Source organism: Eurosta solidaginis, chromosome 1 (genome assembly GCF_040869045.1).
Source record: "Eurosta solidaginis isolate ZX-2024a chromosome 1, ASM4086904v1, whole genome shotgun sequence".
Lineage (NCBI taxonomy): Eukaryota > Metazoa > Arthropoda > Insecta > Diptera > Tephritidae > Eurosta > Eurosta solidaginis.
Window position 1 is genome coordinate 366,349,170 of NC_090319.1, and position 19,801 is coordinate 366,368,970.

The window sequence follows — 19,801 nt, forward strand, 5'->3', positions numbered from 1 at the left end:
TGATTTATTTATTTATTTTTCATTCCTTGTTTGTGTGTTTGTTTGTTTTTCTTTTTTTTTGTGGTCTAATGCTACACAATAACAATAAAAACAACAAGCAAACAAAAAATATGAAACTAATCAAAGAAAAATAAAGAAAAGCTTGAAAAAAACGAATATTGATATATAAAAATAGTAAAGCACACACTAGTATTAGAAATGTAATATGCAAAAGCTTAGAATGAAACATATTTACACTTTTTTACATATTTACTTCATACCTATAATACACTTATTAGATTTTTAACTTAATCTCGATAATAAACGTTTTCTTCACTTAAAAACGCATTAAGATGCTTTCACTTCATAGAGCTTTTTAAAAGTTTTAAGAGTTTTCGAACTTCATAGATATTTAAGCTTGTTATAAATGAACGTACGAAACGCATATCGTCGGGTGTGTGGAAAATCACGCTATCTGGAAGGTGTTGCTCGAAAATGTTTGATTTTAAAATTTGTTTCAAAATCCCTTTACCTCAGAATTATTGAACTATAGGTGCATCAGTTGGAGCGTTTTCAAACCAATTCGCTAAGCAGACTCGCTATTCTTTTGACAAGTTTTCAGTTAGAGTGAGTTTTCAGTTTGTAGTGATTTTTTTAAATTTATGGAGTGCTTTTAAAAATTTACTCTAAGGGCCATTGTTTCGAAAATTCTTTGTCTCAGAATTCGATTTAAGAACAAATCTTTCTACCTATCAAAAGACTATTTTTAAACAGTTTTTAAACAAATTTTTACACAGGTCAACTTCGAACTTGCGGCGTGAACTTACAACGCCTTATGGCCGTTACATGCTCTTTAAAGTTTGAAAAGCCTTCGAACATAATATATACTTAAGCTTGATATAAAAGAAAGTACAAGTGAACATCAACGGGTGTGTTGAAGATTACAATATCTATTTGGAATTCCTCCGAAAAAGCTTTATCTCATTATTTAATTAAAAAAACAACGTATTTGCAAAAATTTGTTTGGAAACCCTTTACCTCAGACTTCGGCGAAATAGCGGTATAAACAAAATTTTTTTCAATAATTCTTTATCCAGAACTCTTTAGACGAGTTCTTAAATAAGGTGCTCTTTAACCAGGTCTCGGGATAAAGCTTTTTTCAATAAAACCATAATATAAGTCGAATTTTAAACAAATCTCGCAGACAAATACTGAGATGTGGCGTCTTCGAACATGCAAAGTGACCTAATAACATCTTCAGAAGCTTTCACTTATCAGGGCGTTTAAAAGTTTTAAAAGCCCTCGAAGATAATAGATATTTTAAATTTGTATAAAGAAAAATGTAAATGAATTGATATTCAGGGTGTGTGGAAGGTCACAATATCTATAGGATCTTTCTTCGAAAAAGCTTTATATCATTATTTAATTGAAAACGTCGTGTTTCGAAATTCATTTTAAGAATCCTCTACTTCAGCCTATGGCAGTTTAACGATCTTTTTTGAAGAACTCCTCATATCAGTGTGGTGTTCTCCAACCAGGTTTCGAAATAAAACTTTCTTCAATAGAACTCGAAGCTAACGAACTTGCAAAGTGATCTAATAATGCCTCAAGAAAATTTCATTTGGCAGAGCTTTTAAAAAGTTTTAAGAGCTTTCGAAGATAATACATATTTAAGCTTGATATAAGCGTACATATGTACATATGCTCAGACGTCAGATATGTGGAAGAACACCCAAACTATTGATTAAAAGTTGAAATTAGTTGAAAAAGTACATATTTTGTATATTTGTCTCAAGAGCCCTTTTTCTTAAAATTCGGTTGACAACCAACCTATTTCATCATTTGTTTCAAAAACTAAAGCATTTTCAAATGAATTTTTCAATATTGTGTTCTTCAAATGAGTTTCGCACAAAAGCGTTCTTCGATTCAACTCTAAGATAAGTGGCTTTGGAAACAAATTATTTGATCCTTTCAAGCCTTCAATGTCCACCACCACACAGTCGACGATATAAACTTTATTATTATTTTCTTAGTTTCAAAATTTTTTTGGTAGTATAAAAACAACAAATATATTTTATCCACTTAATACTTACTATTTTAAAAAATTTATTCTATTATTTAAATTTTCTTAAAAACTTTTTTAATCCGCTTGTGCTTAATATATACGAAAATATAAAAATATTTACGTAAAATTTATATTTAAGCTTGAAAACAATTTCAGCATTAAAATCAAATAACTTGAACTCATTTCATCAAAATTTTTCACTTTTTTTCGATTTTTTAACTTAATTTTTTGTTTACCTTAGGCGCTTATGCACCCGATTGCGATGTTCAGGGTTTCTATAAACCCACTCAGTGTCACAATTCTGTTGGCGTTTGCTGGTGTGTGGACAAGCATGGCGTCGAATTCGCTAATACACGTACCCGAGGCAAACCCAATTGCGGTAAGTTTTTGCATGGGATATAATTATTTCAGACCCTAAAACTATTAATCGAGGTGAGTTTATGGAAAAATATTTCAATTAAATACCAAGTTTCAATGGAAGCTAAAGAAAAAACGTAAAAACTTAAGAAAAGCTTAAAAGGTTAACCTAACCTAACCTAAGAAAAGCTTTCAGAAATTTTAACCACATTTCGAAGCTTCTGTTTTGAATCATTTAAACCAATTCTCGATTTATTTTAAATCTTTTTTTTAAGTAGACTAAACGAAACTTTTTTAAATGTTAATATAATTTTTTTTTCGAAATAACGAAAATCTTTTTTGAAGTAAGACATTTTCGAATAAGTGAAAAAATTTTCGAAGTAAGCTTAACCTTGTTCTTAGTAAACGAAATCGGTTGTGAAAAAAATTAAAGCGTTTTTGAAGAAAACTAAACCTCTTTTTCGAAATAAGCGAGTTCCTTTTTCGAAGTAAGCAAACCCCTTTTCCAAGTAAACAAAACCTTTCGTAAGCAAAGGAAGGTCTTTCTAAACTTAATCAGGCCTTTTTCAAACTAAACGAAAGGTTATTCAAAGTAAATATCAAATTTACAAATTTATGCTTTTTCGTAGTTATCGCAAACTTGTTTTCAAGTAGACGAATTATTTTTCCAAGTGAACGGATGACTTTTTCTAATTACACAAAGCATGTTTCAAAGTAAACGGAACTTTTTGAACGTAAATAATTAAATTTTTTTTTTCAAATGAGCAAAACCTCTCTCGAAGTAAAGGACTTAAACGAAGTAAATGAAAATTTGTCAAAGTAAAAAAAAAAAACACATTTTCGAACGTAAATAAATTTTTTTTGAAAATGGAAATGAAAGTAAATGAAAACCTTTTCGAAGTAAAAAGAAAAACATTTTCGAAGTAAAACAAACCTTTTTTTAAATGAACGAAAACGTTTCCGAAACCAACGAAATAATATAAACCCTTTTTCAAGGTAAACAAACCCTTTTCGAAGCAAACGATGGCTTTTCTAAACTTAACTTTGTCTCGTACTATCGGAAACTTGTTTTCAAAGACGCAAAACATGTTTCAAAGTAAACGGAAACGGAACTTTCTACTAAGTATGCAAAATATGTTTCGAAAGAAATGTAATTTCTATCAATGTTAATGAAATTTTTTCCAAAATATACCAGACATTTTTCGTTTTTAAGGATACGAAAAACTTTTTGAAGTAAATGAAACCTTTTTAAACAAAACGTTATTCGAAAAGGTAAACAAAATCGTTGTCGAAGTAAACGAAATAGTTTTCGAAGTAAACGAAAACTTTTCTTGAAATAAAGGAAACCCTTTTGCGAAGTCAACGAACGAAGCCTTTCCGAACGAAGCAAACGCAGACTTTTCTTAGCATAACGAGGACTTTTTCAAACTAAACGAAAGGTATGAATTTAAGGGGGATTGCTCTAATTGCTTTTAAATGTATGAAAACATTTATTTGAAGCAATTTTTTAATTTAATTTATTTAATAATTTGATGATTACGTGGCTGAATACGCTTGTAACACTTCAACCACCATAGGAGTGCGGGTTCAAATCCCACTCACGGGAGAAAGACTTTGAAGATATTTGCAAGGTATAATCGGAACAGCTGTTGCTTTGTCCGTCCTGATGTCACATTGTTCAAATGTTTCCCAAATTATTAAACACATGAAAGGTATTTAAAGGATATGCCAAATTTTAAAATGAATGTTTTTTTTCGAAGTTATCAAAAACTTGTTTTGAAGTACACAAAACATTTTTTTAAGTAAACGAAGCTTTTTTGTAAGGACGAAAAACATGTTTCGAAGTAAACGAAATTTTTTTTAATGTGAATCAAATTTTTTTCTAAAAAAAAACTCCTTCGAAGTATGAGACTTTTTCGAAGTAAACGAAGCTTTTTTTCGAACTAGATGTTTTCGAAGCAAACGAACTCGTTTTCCAAGCAAATGAAACTTTTTTTGCAAAGAGGCGAAACCAAAGAAATGAATTTGTTTATCAAAAAATGTGTATAAGGTTTTCTGATATTTATAATCAACAGAGAGTTTAACTTAATCCTGTCACTACATAACTCTTATACAGGGAGAGATATAAAAAGATATCCACTATAAATTTCAGTACAAAACTTTAATTTCATATTGGTAAAAAACTGCCTTTGTGCCCTAAATAAGGGCACAGTATAACTGACTGCAAAAAGAAGTCAAGAAAGTTGTTTGATATTTCTCCAAGGAGAATTAATTGGCATTGCTCATTGTAAACCAACCGCTCAGGTATTTATTATTTGACTTGTGGTTTCGAAAGTCAATACCTTTATATGTACATACGTAGTAAATGCCATTTCGGTAATGAATGTGGTTTGTACAAGGAATCTTTGTTCATGTAAAAGGATTCAACGCTTTTCTGTAATAAGCCCAGTAGCTATTATAGGCTTATAGTCCACATGTATGGATATATGTACATATGTATGCGATATGCTAGCGCACAGGTAGTTACATAATTAACCAAGTTTTCCAAATTAACATAGTTTGTTATTGTGACAGGCAATATGTCACAACCAGTCCCTTGACAAATCAAAATGTAAACACACAAACATGCCCACGACATTGTGAATTTCTAACAAGCTAATTGGCAATTTGCTTATTAGTGACTTGTTTAAAAGCGACAAATAATGTGTTAATTAGAGCCAAATCTTTAAGTAAATGATAGCTGGTAGCTGATATCAAGCGCGTTTTATTAAATTTAGCATAACAACTTGTGAAGCTGCTTTAATTATTATTTAGATTATAACCTAATTTTCGAAGTTTTAGAGCTATAAACTGAAACCAAAACTAATTTGGAAACTATCTAAAAATAATCCCGAAAACAAATCCAAAATGTTCTTGTAATGTTCCTAAAGTGATTTCAAAAAGGTCCCTAAACGATCGCACAAAATCCTGAAAAAATACCGAAATGAACAGAAAATGTTTCCAAATGATGCTGAAATAGTTCGGTCACAATTTTCAAATGATTCCGAAAACATTCCAAAATATCGGCGAAATTATCCTAAAAACTATTCTGATAGAGTTTTGGAACTATTCCGAAATTGTCCCGAAAGTAATACCAAAGTGATTCCGAAGCAACCCCAAATGATCCTGGAGTAGTCTTGAAGTGATTAGGAAACCAATTTCGAAATAGTCGAGAAATAATCCTGCAAATGTCCCAAAATAATAATCGCCAAGTCATCTTGTATTTATCACAAAGAAAGTCTCGAAATTGTCCGGAAAACTAACTTCAAAATTATATTAAAATTTTCCTAAAGTGATTCCGAAAAAGTCCCTAAACGATGCCAAAATATCCTGAAATAGTCAAGAAATTATTAGAAAATAATAACGCAAACAATTCCCGAAATGAACCACAAATGATTCCTAAATGATTTTGAAATAAAGCGCACACAATTCCTAACGGATTCCGAAAATATTTTGAAATAGTGGTGAAATTATCCCAAAACCAATTCCGTTAAAGTGTTCGAATTATCCCGAAATGGTCTGGAAGCAATATAAAATGTTGCCGAGTTGATTTCGAAGCAACCCACGCCAAATGATCCCAAAATGATACTGGCATAGTTCCGAAATAACTCTAAAATGATGATGAAATGAATCCAAAACCAATTTCGAAAGGGTCGAGTAATGATCCTGCCAAAGTCTCAACAACTATCGAAACTGTCCAAATAATATTCAAGTGTTTCAGAAATAGTTGCCAAATAATTTTAAATTTTTTCCGAAAGCAGTGCCAAAATGGTCAGGAAACCAATTGCAAAATGGTGCTGAAATATTCCCGAGGTGATTCTGAAATATCCTCTAAATGAACCCCCGATTTAATCCCGAAAAGATACCCAAAATGGTCCCGAATCGACCCGGACATAGTCCCGAAGACATATTTTTGAAATAATTCAAAATTACCACAAAATTACCCCTAATTATCCCCAAGTTTTCGTCATTAAGTCTGCGTCTTATTACGTTCATCCGACGACCGAGATACACGAAGTAACTTTCAATGTTGTGTCGGTATATTCGGGTTCCTCAAACCTTGCGCTTGTGCCTTAGTTTTGGTTGTTTGGAGCAACTTCCTCTAGTTATTTTTGTTACAATAAACTTAATTTAACTTGGCTAAACATTTTATCACCCCGCTGAATACAAGGACGTTAGCGGTTTATTGTTGTATATTCCGCACGATCTTGATTACGATATTATAATGTTCCTTTTCTACAAATCTCCACCTATGGGTAGATATTTGCCCAAAGGAATTGCGCATCAGCCAGTGATTGCTTTGCCTCTCTCATTCATCCTCCGGGGGGAAAGCCGCAGTGGAGGCGTTACCTATTTTGGCTTTTCCGAGAAAACCCGCGTCTTTACTTTACGACGCCATACTTTCTCCTCTCTCTCCGACATTCAGCTTTCAAGTAGTTGTTTTTTCACTTTTGGAGTCTTTTAGCGGCAGAGCACATGGCTTTTCATGAGATATGGCTTCTTTCTCCCTCCAAAAGGCATGCTTATCGCCTTCAGCCACTCGCTAATTCTTCATTCCGTTCGGCACTTTTTCCTTCTCACTTCAGTGGCAGTGGCGGTTGGCTGGGTTAACCACAGCTGCGATGCGGGTCTTATTAATACTACCCGGTACTGAGAAAACGCTCCCCTTTTCTCTTTTAGACCCTTCTCGCCTCTTCTTTTTTATTCGGACTCGCCAGCCGCCAAATCACGGAGCTCATTGACTTTCCGCTACTTTTGCTCTCCAAGTTCAACTCATAGCTTGTGGCGGCTTTACTTCCCACACTTGCGACTGCTCTCCTTTCCACCTCCTTATCAACACTATAAGATTCTGATTTGATTTGGTGAAACAACCACCTGCACGACAAGGGGATTTAGCGGTAAAAGGTTAAATGTGAGCTGTAGTACGTAGCTTCGGGCATATAAAGATTCAATTACTTTTATGCGATGACAAAACGACATTTTGTTCATACTTTGTTCAAATAAACATTAATTCATCTATAGAAAGTATGCAAATAAGCAAACATATCGCATTTACAAACACACATACATACATACACGTCAATATATGCATAAATAAATATTTTGTCTAAAAGAAAAAAATTGTACGAATATTTTATTTACGCCCCATTGGGAAAATCGAATTCAACTTTTAAGCCAATCAAATCTGTCAATCTGCCTAACAAATGTGCCAGCAACAAAAGCTTTCCAACATTTCTATTTTACCAAAAAAAAAAATGTTTTCAAGTTTTTCATTGTTTTTCCTTTTTTTTTTTGTAACATATACAGAGTCCGTTGTGAATAATGCCTCATCACTCACATCTGATGACGAAGATGAGGAGACAGACGATGATGATAGTGCGGAAGGTAGCGCCGATCAAATGTTGGTATTCTAAACAAAATGAAAAATGTGTAATGAAAAGAGTTTGGAACAAAAACCCCATAAAAAAGCACTCCAGAAAGGGGTGAGGTGGTAGAGTTGGAAGAGGATGAATTGGGATTATATGACAACAGATATGTGAAGATTGGGGAAAGGATGATGTGCAAGGAAATACAAAAGATATTTCAAACTCTCAACATAACTTTTATTTTAAACATTAAATTAAGTACATACATACTTACTTATATTAGTAAAATGCAAAAGAAAAAAACAAAGAATGAAAGCGAGTCAAGTATTGGCGCAAAATTGAAAAGAAGTTTGGAAAAAAAAAGGAAGACAAAAAATATTTTTTTTAATTTTATTTGTATGCAAATTGTTGCTTTTTGTTTTTATAAATTTAGAGAGAATGCTGAGAATAAAAAGGTAACGTTTTCTGTTAGAAAAACTTAAGCAGTTTTTTTTTTTAATTTTTTGTTTTTCAGTTTGTTTTACAACTTACACTTGTAATTTTCTTTTGCTCATTTTTTAAGTTTGTTATTTATTGCTTAAATTTTTATCTTTATTACTATTTTTTATTTAAGAAAATGTTTTGTTATTTCTTATCTTTTTACTCATAATGTATTTTATACTATATATATCTATATTCTGCCATTAAATTTTTTTTTAATTGAAAAATTTTTTGTTTTGTGTAATTTTTTTTTTTTTAGTTTTTTATTACTGTTTTAACATTTTTTTTTTATTTTATTATAAAAATGGTTTAATGTTTCTTATTCCTTCACTTGTACATGTATTTTTCAATTTTAAACTTTTTTTTAAATTTTAAACTTTTTTCAATTGACAAAGTTTTTATTTTGTGTATATATATTTTTTTTTTTAATTTTTTCTTTACATTTTTTGAAATTTATTTTAATTTTTTAATAACTTTTTTTTCATTATTTAAATTGTTTCCCTTATTTTTCATTTTAATAGACAAATTGTTTTGTTATTTTTTATCCTTTTGCCTATAAATTTTTTTTTTAATATTTGTAAATGTAAATGTTAATTTCCTTTTTTGTTTTTAATTACATTATCACCTATTTATCAATTTTTTTTTGTCAATTTGAACCCTTTTAAATTTTTTTTTTTCAATAATTTTACCCTTTTTTAGTTTCGTATTGTTCCCCAATAATACAATTATTTGAGAATATTGGGAAATATTTTAGTAACGTTTCCTGTTAAAAACATTTCATTTATTTTAAATTAACTAACTGATTTTGTAATATTATTAATTTTTATTTAAGTGAAAAAAGGGTTAATTTATTTTTTTATTTTCAAGTAAACGTTATTTTTATATATATATTTTTCATTCCTTTTTTTAATTTCTTACTTTTATTAATTTGTATATTTTTGTAGGCTTCTATTAGCTCATTATTTAAATTTTTAATCTAAATTTTTTTCTATATTTTTATACTTCATTTTTAAAAATAAGATTTTTTTATTCATCTGCATATACGAGTACTTTAAATTTTAAACTTTTTTATATTTAATATTTTGGCAATTGAAATTCTTTTAGCTTCCTTTTTTTATTTTTTTTTTTGTTTTTGAAATGTAAAATTTTTTTTTATCTTTCTTCATTTCATTCAATTTTTAAATTTGATGAATTTTAAATGAAAATAAATGGGGAATATTGGGGATACTTTTTTCTTTTTCCTTTTAGTTCGTAGAACTTCTTTTTTTAATATTCTACCGCATTTTTTTAAATAATTTTTTTCTATTGATATTAAAGAAAAATTTAACTTCACAATAATTATATTATTTTTTTACTTTAATTTGCTATTTTTGTATGTACTCTTTTCATATTTTTACCTTTTAAAGTATGTATTTTAATTTTAGTCTTCTTAAAAATTCATAGGAAGTAAAAAAAAGCAGGAAGAAGACCTCTAAAAATGCCATAAAAACAATTATCTTACTTTTATTTCCCATACTCTAATTTGTTAATTAATTTTTTTTTCGTAGCGTCCCTTTTTGCATCTTTTTTTTTAATGAATGTACTTTTATTTTACTCTTTTTTTAGTTTTTGTTTTACTAAAAATTTAATTACTTACTTTTATTTTCTTATAATTTTTGTTTCCTTTAACTTTTTTATATTTTATATTTATACATATTATTTTTTTTTTATATATAGCCCTTTAATATTTTTTTATCTTGAATTAATGGCATTTTCTCAGACATGTTGTTTAAGAAAAAAAATTGGTATATTTATTTTGTTAACTTTTTCATTTAAACTTAAGATCACCATTTTTTACTTTTGTTTAGTATGTTATTTAATTCAAATTCTTTTCCCGTACATTATTTTGTTCATTTTTTTTTAACAGTTTTACCTTTTCACGCAAGTTTTTAAAAATATTTTCCGAAAATTTTCTTACGTTAAAAAATAAAATAAAAATATCTTGACTTGTTTTTGTGTCCTCTTTTTTAATTTATTCACTTTTATTTAATTTTTTTTTTTTATTTTTACGTTTTTATGTTATCATTTTTTAATTTTTTTTATTTTCCCCATTTATATTTTTTTTTTATTTTCTCCTTTTTTTAATTTTTATCTTTTTTTCTTTTATATTTATTTTTTTAATCCATACCGTTTTCTCATGCGCATTCGGCTCACACTTTAAACGCCGCAATTAATAGTACATACATATTGTTAGTATATAATAAGTAAAAAATATATAAAAAGAAATTGAAGAAAGAAATTCGCTGCAGAATTTTAAAGCTTGTGCAAAATAAAAATAAAACAAAAATATTTGAATTTAGTAAAAAAAAATTGGAATCGAAAAAAATTATATTGTACGTTGTTTTTTATAGAAACAAAATCATGCCATACACAAGAAAAAATTTAAAAAAATCATGCTTTTATGTAATCACTACATAACATACTCGTACATACCAACAAATAAATCACGCAGCTGTCCTCAGTCATATACGAGAATGAAATATTAAAAAAACAAACACTAAGAAAGTCTTCTACAACAACAAACATACCACAAACAAGCAATACTCGTACTATCGATTTAATTTTGTTTGAATTTTCATGCCGTCGCTAGCTTATAAAGTACTTAAGAAACGTAGAAAAAGAAAAATAAGAAGATGCAAAAATACATAAATGAAAACATTAAAAAGTTTATAAAAGTCAGAAATGTTAAGCAAATTAGCTTCTAAGATGTTGTCATTTAATCATTTAAAAATTAAAACAATTTTTATTTATGTATATGTATGTATGTAAGTCATTCATATTGATTTATTGTAGACGCAAGAGAAAGGATGTGGACGAAAAATATAAAAGTTCTAAAGCTTTTTCAGAAAAATTATAAAGAAAAAATTTCAAATTTTTGAACAGTTCTCGCATTTAAATTCCTGTTTTTCCAACCACAAAAAAATAAACAAATTTTTTTAACAGTATTTCAGAAAGCTGTTTTTTTTTTAGAAAAGCTCAAAACAAGGTCAGAGAATGTGTAGAGCTCTTTTAAAATTCAAATCAAAAATAAAAAACTTACGAAAAGCTCAAATGTATTTTAGAAAACATGAAGCTTATTTAAAAAATTTTGTTTTTATAAAAGCTCAAAAAATCTTAAAAGAAACTTTTCAGAGAACAGAAATTATCTTTCAAAGATCTCTATTTCAAAAAAAAGCTTAAATGTATTTCGAAAAAGCTCAAAAATACAACAAGAGCTTTTTTTTTTTAAATATATTTCGATTTATTAGTACCCTTCTGCAATATATAAGACCATTTCTGAATAATGTTTAGCTTTTTGGATTTACTAAAATACATTTAAGTTTATTGTACCTTTTCTCGTTTAACCATTTTGTAAATCTTTTACACTTTTCTGAAAAACAATTGAGCTTTTCATTACAAAAAAAAACAGATATTTCTAAAATACATGTATATTTAAGTTTGTTTAAGTGATGTATATATTTTTCCGATAAAGCTCCAATATGCCTCACAAAACTCAATTGTATATCAGGAAAGCTTATCCTCTGTCAGAATTGTATTTCAAAAAAACTTTTATATTTTAGATAACATAACAACAAATTTGTTCCACAGATATATTTCATAAAAGCTCAAGTGTATTTCGTAAAAGCTTAAAAACGCAATAAAAGCATTTTCTGAAATATATTTCCATTTTATAAGTCCTCTTTCGAAATATATATGACCGTTTCTGAGTTATGTTCGGCTTTTTGGAAATATTTTACTAAGTTCATAATTCATATAGGTTGTAAACCTTTGACACTTATGAAAAAAATATAAAGCTTTTTTATAAACCTTTTTTCCTGATTAAGCTGCAATAGGTTTTATAAATGCTTTAATTTATTTCAAAAAAGCTTTTCAGAAATGCTAAAATATAGTGATAGAAAAAACAAAAAGTTCTGAAAACTTCGGTGGTATTTCCAAAAAGCTAAATTTCAGATAAAAACTCAAATTAACTTCAGAAAACGCTCAAAAAATGGGAAAATATCATTCGAAAAAAAATCTAAATCGCTTTAAAAGCTCTCGATTGCGTTCAATGCACTTCGGCATCTACTTCTCAAGCGTTATATATACATTTATGCTTCATATAACCATTTTTTTTTTCTTTTCATAACACAAACTTATTATGTATCGTACACGCTAAAACTCCGCCCAATAAATTTTGTGATAAGTTTTTTGAAAAGAAAAAATGAAAGTGAAAAAATTTATTATGCAAATAACTAAATACTTAAACATTTAATGAAAAGCTATTATAAAAACAACAACAACATTATTGCAAAATTTTTTGTAAAGTCATAAAAAATGATTTTAAAAAGGATGCTCACTTACACAAAAACAAACACAATTTTTTTTTTTTTCATTTCAGTTTTTGCTGCGTTTTAATTGAAACAATTTTTGCATAAAAAAACCAAAACTAATTAATTAATTCAAATGCGCGCATAGAAATATTCGCAGCAAGAGCATAAATACATACAAACATATGTAAGTGTGGCATGTATTTGCTATAGCTGTTTTGCTAAGAACAAAAAATTAATAAAGCAGATTATGTATAAGTAAGTTAATAAATAAAAAAAAAAATATTATTCAATATGACATTTTCATATTATTTTACAATTTATTAGAAAAAAGTGACCAAATTTGTTGCATTGCAAATTTGGCGGTAAGTAAACGAATGAACGTTACCCTGCTTCATGAATTAAGATTGCAACTCGATACCCGAAACATTGTCTTACACAGCACTGCATAAAACCTTATCCCGTTTCTTCCCTCTACATGGATCACGATGCTCCTGAAAATAGGTTAAACGAAAATTTCCGTTTCTTAAAAGTATTTAATGATTGTGAATCTGTGGTAAGTATGTCCTTTGCATTATAAAAAGAAAGTCATCAGTATCAATGCCCGTGACACGATTTAAAATTTATGGACTTCATACGACTAATGGGCTTCTTCTCCTCCTCATTAGGAGGACTCGTTCAGAGTATAGGTAATTTTTTTTTCTTACTTGACCCGACTTGGCTTGACTTTACTTAAATTAACACTTGACTTGGTTAAAATTTACTTGACTTGGTTTGACTTGACTTGACTTGATTTTCCTTCACTGGACTTGATTTGATTTGCCGTCACTTGCCTTGGGTTGGCTGACTTGGCTTGACATGGTTAAAACTGACTTGACTTGGCTTTACTGACTTTACTTAAATTGACTTGACTTTAAAAGAGTAAAATAGACTTGATTTGAGTTGACTGACTTGACTTTAATTGAAGTGGTTTGAAGTGGTTAAAATTGACTTGACATGGGTTGACTGACGTGGCTTGAAATGGCTAAAATTGATTTGACTTCTCTTCACTTAACTTACTTAAAATTTTCTTCACTTGACTTGCTTAAAATTTATTTGACTTGGGTTGACTTGACTTGACTGACTTGACTTGATTTAAATTGACTTGGCTTGACATGGTTAAAATTTACTTGACTTGACTTGAGTTGACTAACTTGATCTAAATTGACTTGACTTGACATGGTTAAAATTGATTTGACTTGGGTTGACTTGACTTCCCTTGACTTGACTTGACTGTCTTGACATGGTTAAAATTGACTTTGGTTGACTTGACTGACTTGATATGGTTAAAATTGACTTGGGTTGACTTGACTGGACTTGACTTGATTTCACTTCTCTTTCATCTCATTTACAATTCCTTTTCCTTCGACTTAATTTTCTTTAACTTTACTTTCCTTTAACTTCCTGGTTCCGAATCCAACCCGGTCCGATCTGGTCGTGGTATTGTGTACGCAACCAAAGAGTTTTCGATCTGCTAAGAGGTCTTAATCGCAAAATATCCAAGAACTTCTACTAACACTTTTGTCACTTGACGATTTGACCACACCAGCTTACCCAATATTGCTGTCAGTACGTATGCCAGATGACCGAAAGTTATCCCTCCTACATAAATCTCGCTGTATTGGCTCTGAAATTTAACTGACGTTCCAACGATGGGCTTTAGAGAAGAAAACACTAAAGATCGTAAAATGCCTTCGCTGTGTATCTTCCCGCGATAACTAACGCCAATTGAGGGCATCAGCAGAGATGAAATCTTCATCCAACTGTATCGCTAAGCTCAATAGAGCGAAATACGGTAATCGACAAGAGTAGTTTCTGAAACGGTACGCCCTTATCCATTTGTGTTACGTGCCCAAGCCAGCAAAGCGTATGTACTTTATTCCCTGCATTTACTTACTAACTTAATCGACGCTTCGCCGTTTAAACGGTTTTGGCTGGGCACTGTAGTGCAGCTTGATATAAAAATAAGAAGGTAAGTTGAGCCATAAGCTGAAATAGAACTCAATCGATATAGCATAAATTAGAGCTCCCACAAACCTACACTGAATAAAAATACTGTACTCATTTGCTTAAATCAACTACCCACATACACGGCTTCAGGTGTTAAGAGATTTTTACTGATTGGAGTTGGCAAAAGTTGGGCAAATGATCGCGGAAGGAGCTGAACTGAGACGGCAGCAGTTGAATAGCGACGCGATCAAGAGCAGATGTGAAATGAGGCTAAGGCATGGGAGTGTTCGAGATGACACAGGAGCTATTAGAGTTTTTCATTGGCGGTGGATGTTTCTTCCTAAGCAACCTTTGGCGGTAGATACTGCTTACTAGCTCGCGGTACACCACCACCTGAACACTCGTAGGTCACTTGATAGGTATACGAATGGAGGATGGAGTTGTACTAACTAGACACCTTAAATCGAGCCGTAGGCGCATCTGTAGCCAACTGTGTACATGCGTCAGAATATAGTCAAAGTCACAGCCCTAACAAGTTTCGATGCTCTCCTAAATCGTTGGGCACTACCGTGGAAATCGGACTTTTTAGGTCTCGGAACGGGATAATGCTTTGTGAGAAAATTTGATGGTGCGGGAGGGAGTTGCTATATTCAAATCGTCTCTACCCCCTCCCCACCTCCTCTCGACACACAAAACGTTTGTTAGCTGAGTTCAGCTCCGAGCGGAAGCTAACTGTTTTGCCGACGCCATGATTTCTTCTACTTGACCTTTATACAGAGTAGTTATGTACATTAAAGAAATTTGTTTCAAGTCTAATGAAATTATTTGTCGAGTAATATCTTTTTTTTAATTATACGAAACTTGAGACATTTCATAAATCAAGTGAAACTCTTTCCCAGTCAAATTAAACTTATTTAAAGCCAAAAATTTTTTTTTCAAATGAAATCTTTTTCAGAACTTGAACTATTTCTTTGATGCATGGGCGGATCCAGAGACGCATTTTGGAGGGAGAAACTTCTCAAAACAAAAAATACCATTTTATCGGTAGCCGCTATTGACTTAATCGGTGGTAGCGCATAGCGATTTGTTTTATATCCTAAATAAGTCAAAGGAAAAAATAGTCCTGTGATAGTTCTACCGCTTCTTTACACAGCAATTTCAGATAATAATGAATGGAGTGCGGATGATCGAAACGAAATATTTTCATATCCAGCTCAAAGTTTTAACATTTAAAGATCGATAAAGTTACATGGCTGTCACCCGATCGGAAAAAACGGCACAGAGTATAGGAAAAATTTAACATATTACTGAAGATTCGGCGAAAGACGGAGGTTTCAAACACGGGTAAAATTTCTACCAGAACGAAAAGTGCGATCTGGTAGTGCAAAGATTCAAAAGGGAAGTCGTCTATGTCTTCTTTAACAAAGGCCGCGTTGAAGCACCCAGCCATGTTGATAATGTTCCACCCGCTCTTCACAATAATTGCTACTGGAGCATTCCACGGTTGGTACTGGTCAAATCGTACACATTTTTTTTCATTTTTAGATCTTAACTAAAGAAAACTATAACTTTTTCAGACAAAGTTTTTAGTGCATTAGGATTGTATGTTATATATGTAAATAAAGATAGAAACCTCCCAATATGCACAGGTACAACTTTTTTCCAACCTTTGAGAAATATGTAGTTCTCAAATGGAAATCCAACTTTTACAACAATTGGAGATCAAGTCGTTTTTCCAAAGTTTGTTTTCAAATTGAGTGCTCTTGGAGGTAAATTTGAGGTATTACGTATTACTTAAAATTTTTTTCAGATGGTAACGCGTTTATTCATTTATGTGTGTAGCAATGCTGTCCAATCATCTGTCAAAAGATTGGGTAGCAGTGATAGCAGTGAAACTGAAAAAGTGAATTAATTGATATATTTCGGGGAAGTATCCAATTTTAATATTGTAAGTATTTAATTAATTAAATATACATATGTGCAACTATTAAAATGCATAGAAGCAAGAAAATTAGAAGTGAGGTAAGGCAGGTGGTGGTTTTGCTGTCGGGGCCCTCGCCAACAATTGAAAGTTTGCCATGGAGCCTGCACGAAAAAAAATATCTCAGCTTTGGTGCAAAGAATTTTTAAAATTTTGTAAGAATCTAATTAATGAATTACAATTACTTAAAATTTTTAAATACATTTAATTAATTTTTAGATATGTAAAATGAATTACTATTTATTTTAATTTATGTTTATTCTGTTAAACTGAACCAAATTTATATTATGTTGGTGTTCAAATTTATATCAAATAATTTCTCAAGTGGAGAACTGAAATTATTTACGTATAAAAAATGTGCCATTTTGTTTGAGAATGGGTTGGTTCTCCAATGTAGGTACAATGGATAATAAACATTGGAATTTGGAAAACGAGTTGGATTTCCATTTGACCTCAAACCAATTTCCAACAAAAATGTTTATTGGGCTGCTCTTGAAATATTTGTATATGTGTGTGAAAAATCGCAAAAAATCTTCCGTTTGTACGGGATACCAGTCAGTCAGGTGGAACTTCAGCGAAACTACCCCAAGGGTGGGAGCCGTGGATCCGCCACTGCTTTGATGACGGCATGTCTTCCTCTTATCCTCCTTCACTACAAGACCAGCTTTTTTACACCAGTCAAACTATGTATGTATGTACAATCAATAGAACACAAAGACCGCTTACGCTTTTAAAATGACAATCTACGAGAAAATGATTAATAACTCATTTAGTTCATTTGCATGATTCAATCATGGTTCATTTGTGGTTTTGTGTATTTTCCAACAAAAATAAGGAAGGAAGGTAAAACTACAACCAACCCAAATTTGACAATATTAATAACAAAAGTATTAAATTTGTGAAAATGCTTATGGCACGCAATAAAAATTAGACAAACTTATTTGAATTTTATATAAAGTGCCACATAATGACTGACATTTTGCGGTGATGCGTTGATGGCGTCCAAAACACTTTTATAGACATTTAACAACATAATTTCTGTCTATTTTTGACACTTTGGCTCGGCACTTTCGTTCGCTTGACTACGGATCACGGTCACCTTTTTTTCACTTTATGTAGCAAGGTTTTGTAAAACTTATTTCAATTTTATTTTATTTATTTTTTTTTTTTTTTTCGTTGTTTAGTGGCTGCGTCATTTTCGTCTTTGTTCGTCATTAAAAGTAATACTTAAAAATTTTGCGGTAGCTTGGTTTTTGTTCATAATTCGTGCATAAATACTAAAGGTTTATTGCTCTTTCCAAGTAAAATCTATTTTTTTTTTTTAATTAAAAGAAATTTACTCGTATACATTTTTATCCTGAATTCAATTTCTTGAAAAGATCCATTATACGGCCCTTGAGACAGTTACCCGAAAGAGGCTACGAACTTTAGCATAAACAATCCAGGAACAACAAGGTGCTAGTCTCGAAATAGTCCATAAATGTTTCCAAAGCGAAGTCAAGTAGCCCAAATATCATCCTTAAATCATCTCAAAATAGTACTGATATAATACTTGCGACAATCCCGAAATTATCGGGAAACACTCCCGTTATTATTTTAAAAATATTTCGAAATTGCCCGACAAAAATTCCGAAACATCTCAAAACGTTCCCAAAATAGTCTCGAAATTATCTCGAAGTAGCCTTGATTGATTCCGGAAACAGTTCCGAACCAGTCTGGCATGATTCTTAATTAATCACGAATCGTTCCTAAAATAGTTCTATATGATTCGAAAAACAATCACGAAATGATCTACAGATAGTTCCGGCTTCATAAATAATGCTGGAATAATCTGCAGATAGTCACGCAATGTCCCAGAACTAATGCCGAAAGAGTTTCGCAAATCAATCACGAAATGATCTAAAAATAATACAGATATGATCCCAAAATCAATACCGAAAACAATCCAAAAATTATTCAAAAAGAATTCTGTAATGGTGTCGAAATGTTATGTCGTTGTTCCTTAACACTTTGGAGCGCCTGCTTTATCTGTACACACCGGAGATATTACTGGGAGATCGCTAGCACGAAACGCCTGTTGTAAGGACGGATGAATGGAAGCGGCTTACATGACAGTCGATACCAAAGCAAATAAAAGGGGTGCCTAAACCAAAGAAAAATTTTGCAGTGTATGCCTTTTTCTAGGCATCGAAAAACGTGCTGCCTGGGGTCTTGCGTAAGGCACCAGATTACTTTAGGAGACGAGGGAACGCTTTGCGTCGCTATCTGTAAACTGTAGCTAGCTAAGCTGTGTCATGCGGATTGGCTGACAACACTGGTAAAACTGAACTGGTTCTTTTTACGTGGAGTTATAAGAGGATTCAGGGAAGAGAAGGTTCAAGTATATTAGAGAAAAGGGAAACAAGAACTAGGTATATAGCAAATAACTAAACGAAAAGGAAATAGGACTTCTAAGGAGAACTTCTAAGAGAGCTGGAGGAAAAGTGAGTGTGAGTGAAGAAGAAAGGAGAGTGGGGGAGAGAAACTGAAATAAAGAGGAAGAAATACTTAGGGGAATACAAGAAAATTATGGATGAACGTTTAAAATAAATAAGATAGAAAAGAATAAGCAAAGAGAGGCAGAAACGTGGAGAAAAGCAGGAGAAGTATGATACTCGAACTACGCCAGACACTCTGTTAGTATTAGTGTTAGCATTTTTATACAGCGGATATTACCGCCATGGAGTGGTTTTTATGAAATCAGTGGGATTGTTATGGAACGGTTAAAATACGAAGTTGTTTTTAAAGCTCGAAAACCCCGTTTGACATTATTTTTTCTTTTAATTCTCAGATGAAACTGCTAGAAGGGCTTCTTCGCGATAACATGGCTAAATTATCTGCTGGGTAAATGTAAAGCAGCCAAAATACGCACCCGCCTCAGCACGGCTAAAACCAAAGAGCAAAAAACACAAGGAAAGGCGTCGAAAAGCTTCAATCACAACAGACTGCCAATGCTTTCGCAACTCGACTCTCACACCTGCTCTCTGAGAGCACAACTCATCCTGAAGGAATACAAGAGCAATGGGAGCATATCTCCAAAGCACTTCGTACTGCCGCCGAGGAAAAAATTGGTTACCGGCGGCCACGAAAAACAACTGGTACGATGAAGAATGCCGCGTTGCAACCGAAAGAAAAGAAGCTGCCTTCAGGGCTACGTTAA

At 31.4% G+C, this 19,801-nt stretch overlaps 1 protein-coding gene across 6 annotated transcripts in view; it reads left to right on the forward strand.

The window, feature by feature from the left end:
* The window catches only part of Cow (Proteoglycan Cow), a 289,126-nt gene extending 279,660 nt beyond the window's left edge, over positions 1-9,466 (forward strand). For 5 of the 6 annotated variants that reach the window (XM_067762882.1, XM_067762881.1, XM_067762880.1 and 2 more), the window contains 2 exons: positions 2,286-2,423; positions 7,748-9,466. In XM_067762882.1, the coding sequence (XP_067618983.1) occupies positions 2,286-2,423; positions 7,748-7,854 (245 nt within the window). In that variant the 3' untranslated portion in view covers positions 7,855-9,466. Of the gene's footprint in view, positions 1-98; positions 1,573-2,285; positions 2,424-7,747 lie in introns of those variants that run through there. The other variant, XM_067762883.1, reaches the window with a different exon arrangement.
* Positions 9,467-19,801: the final 10,335 nt, after the last annotated feature.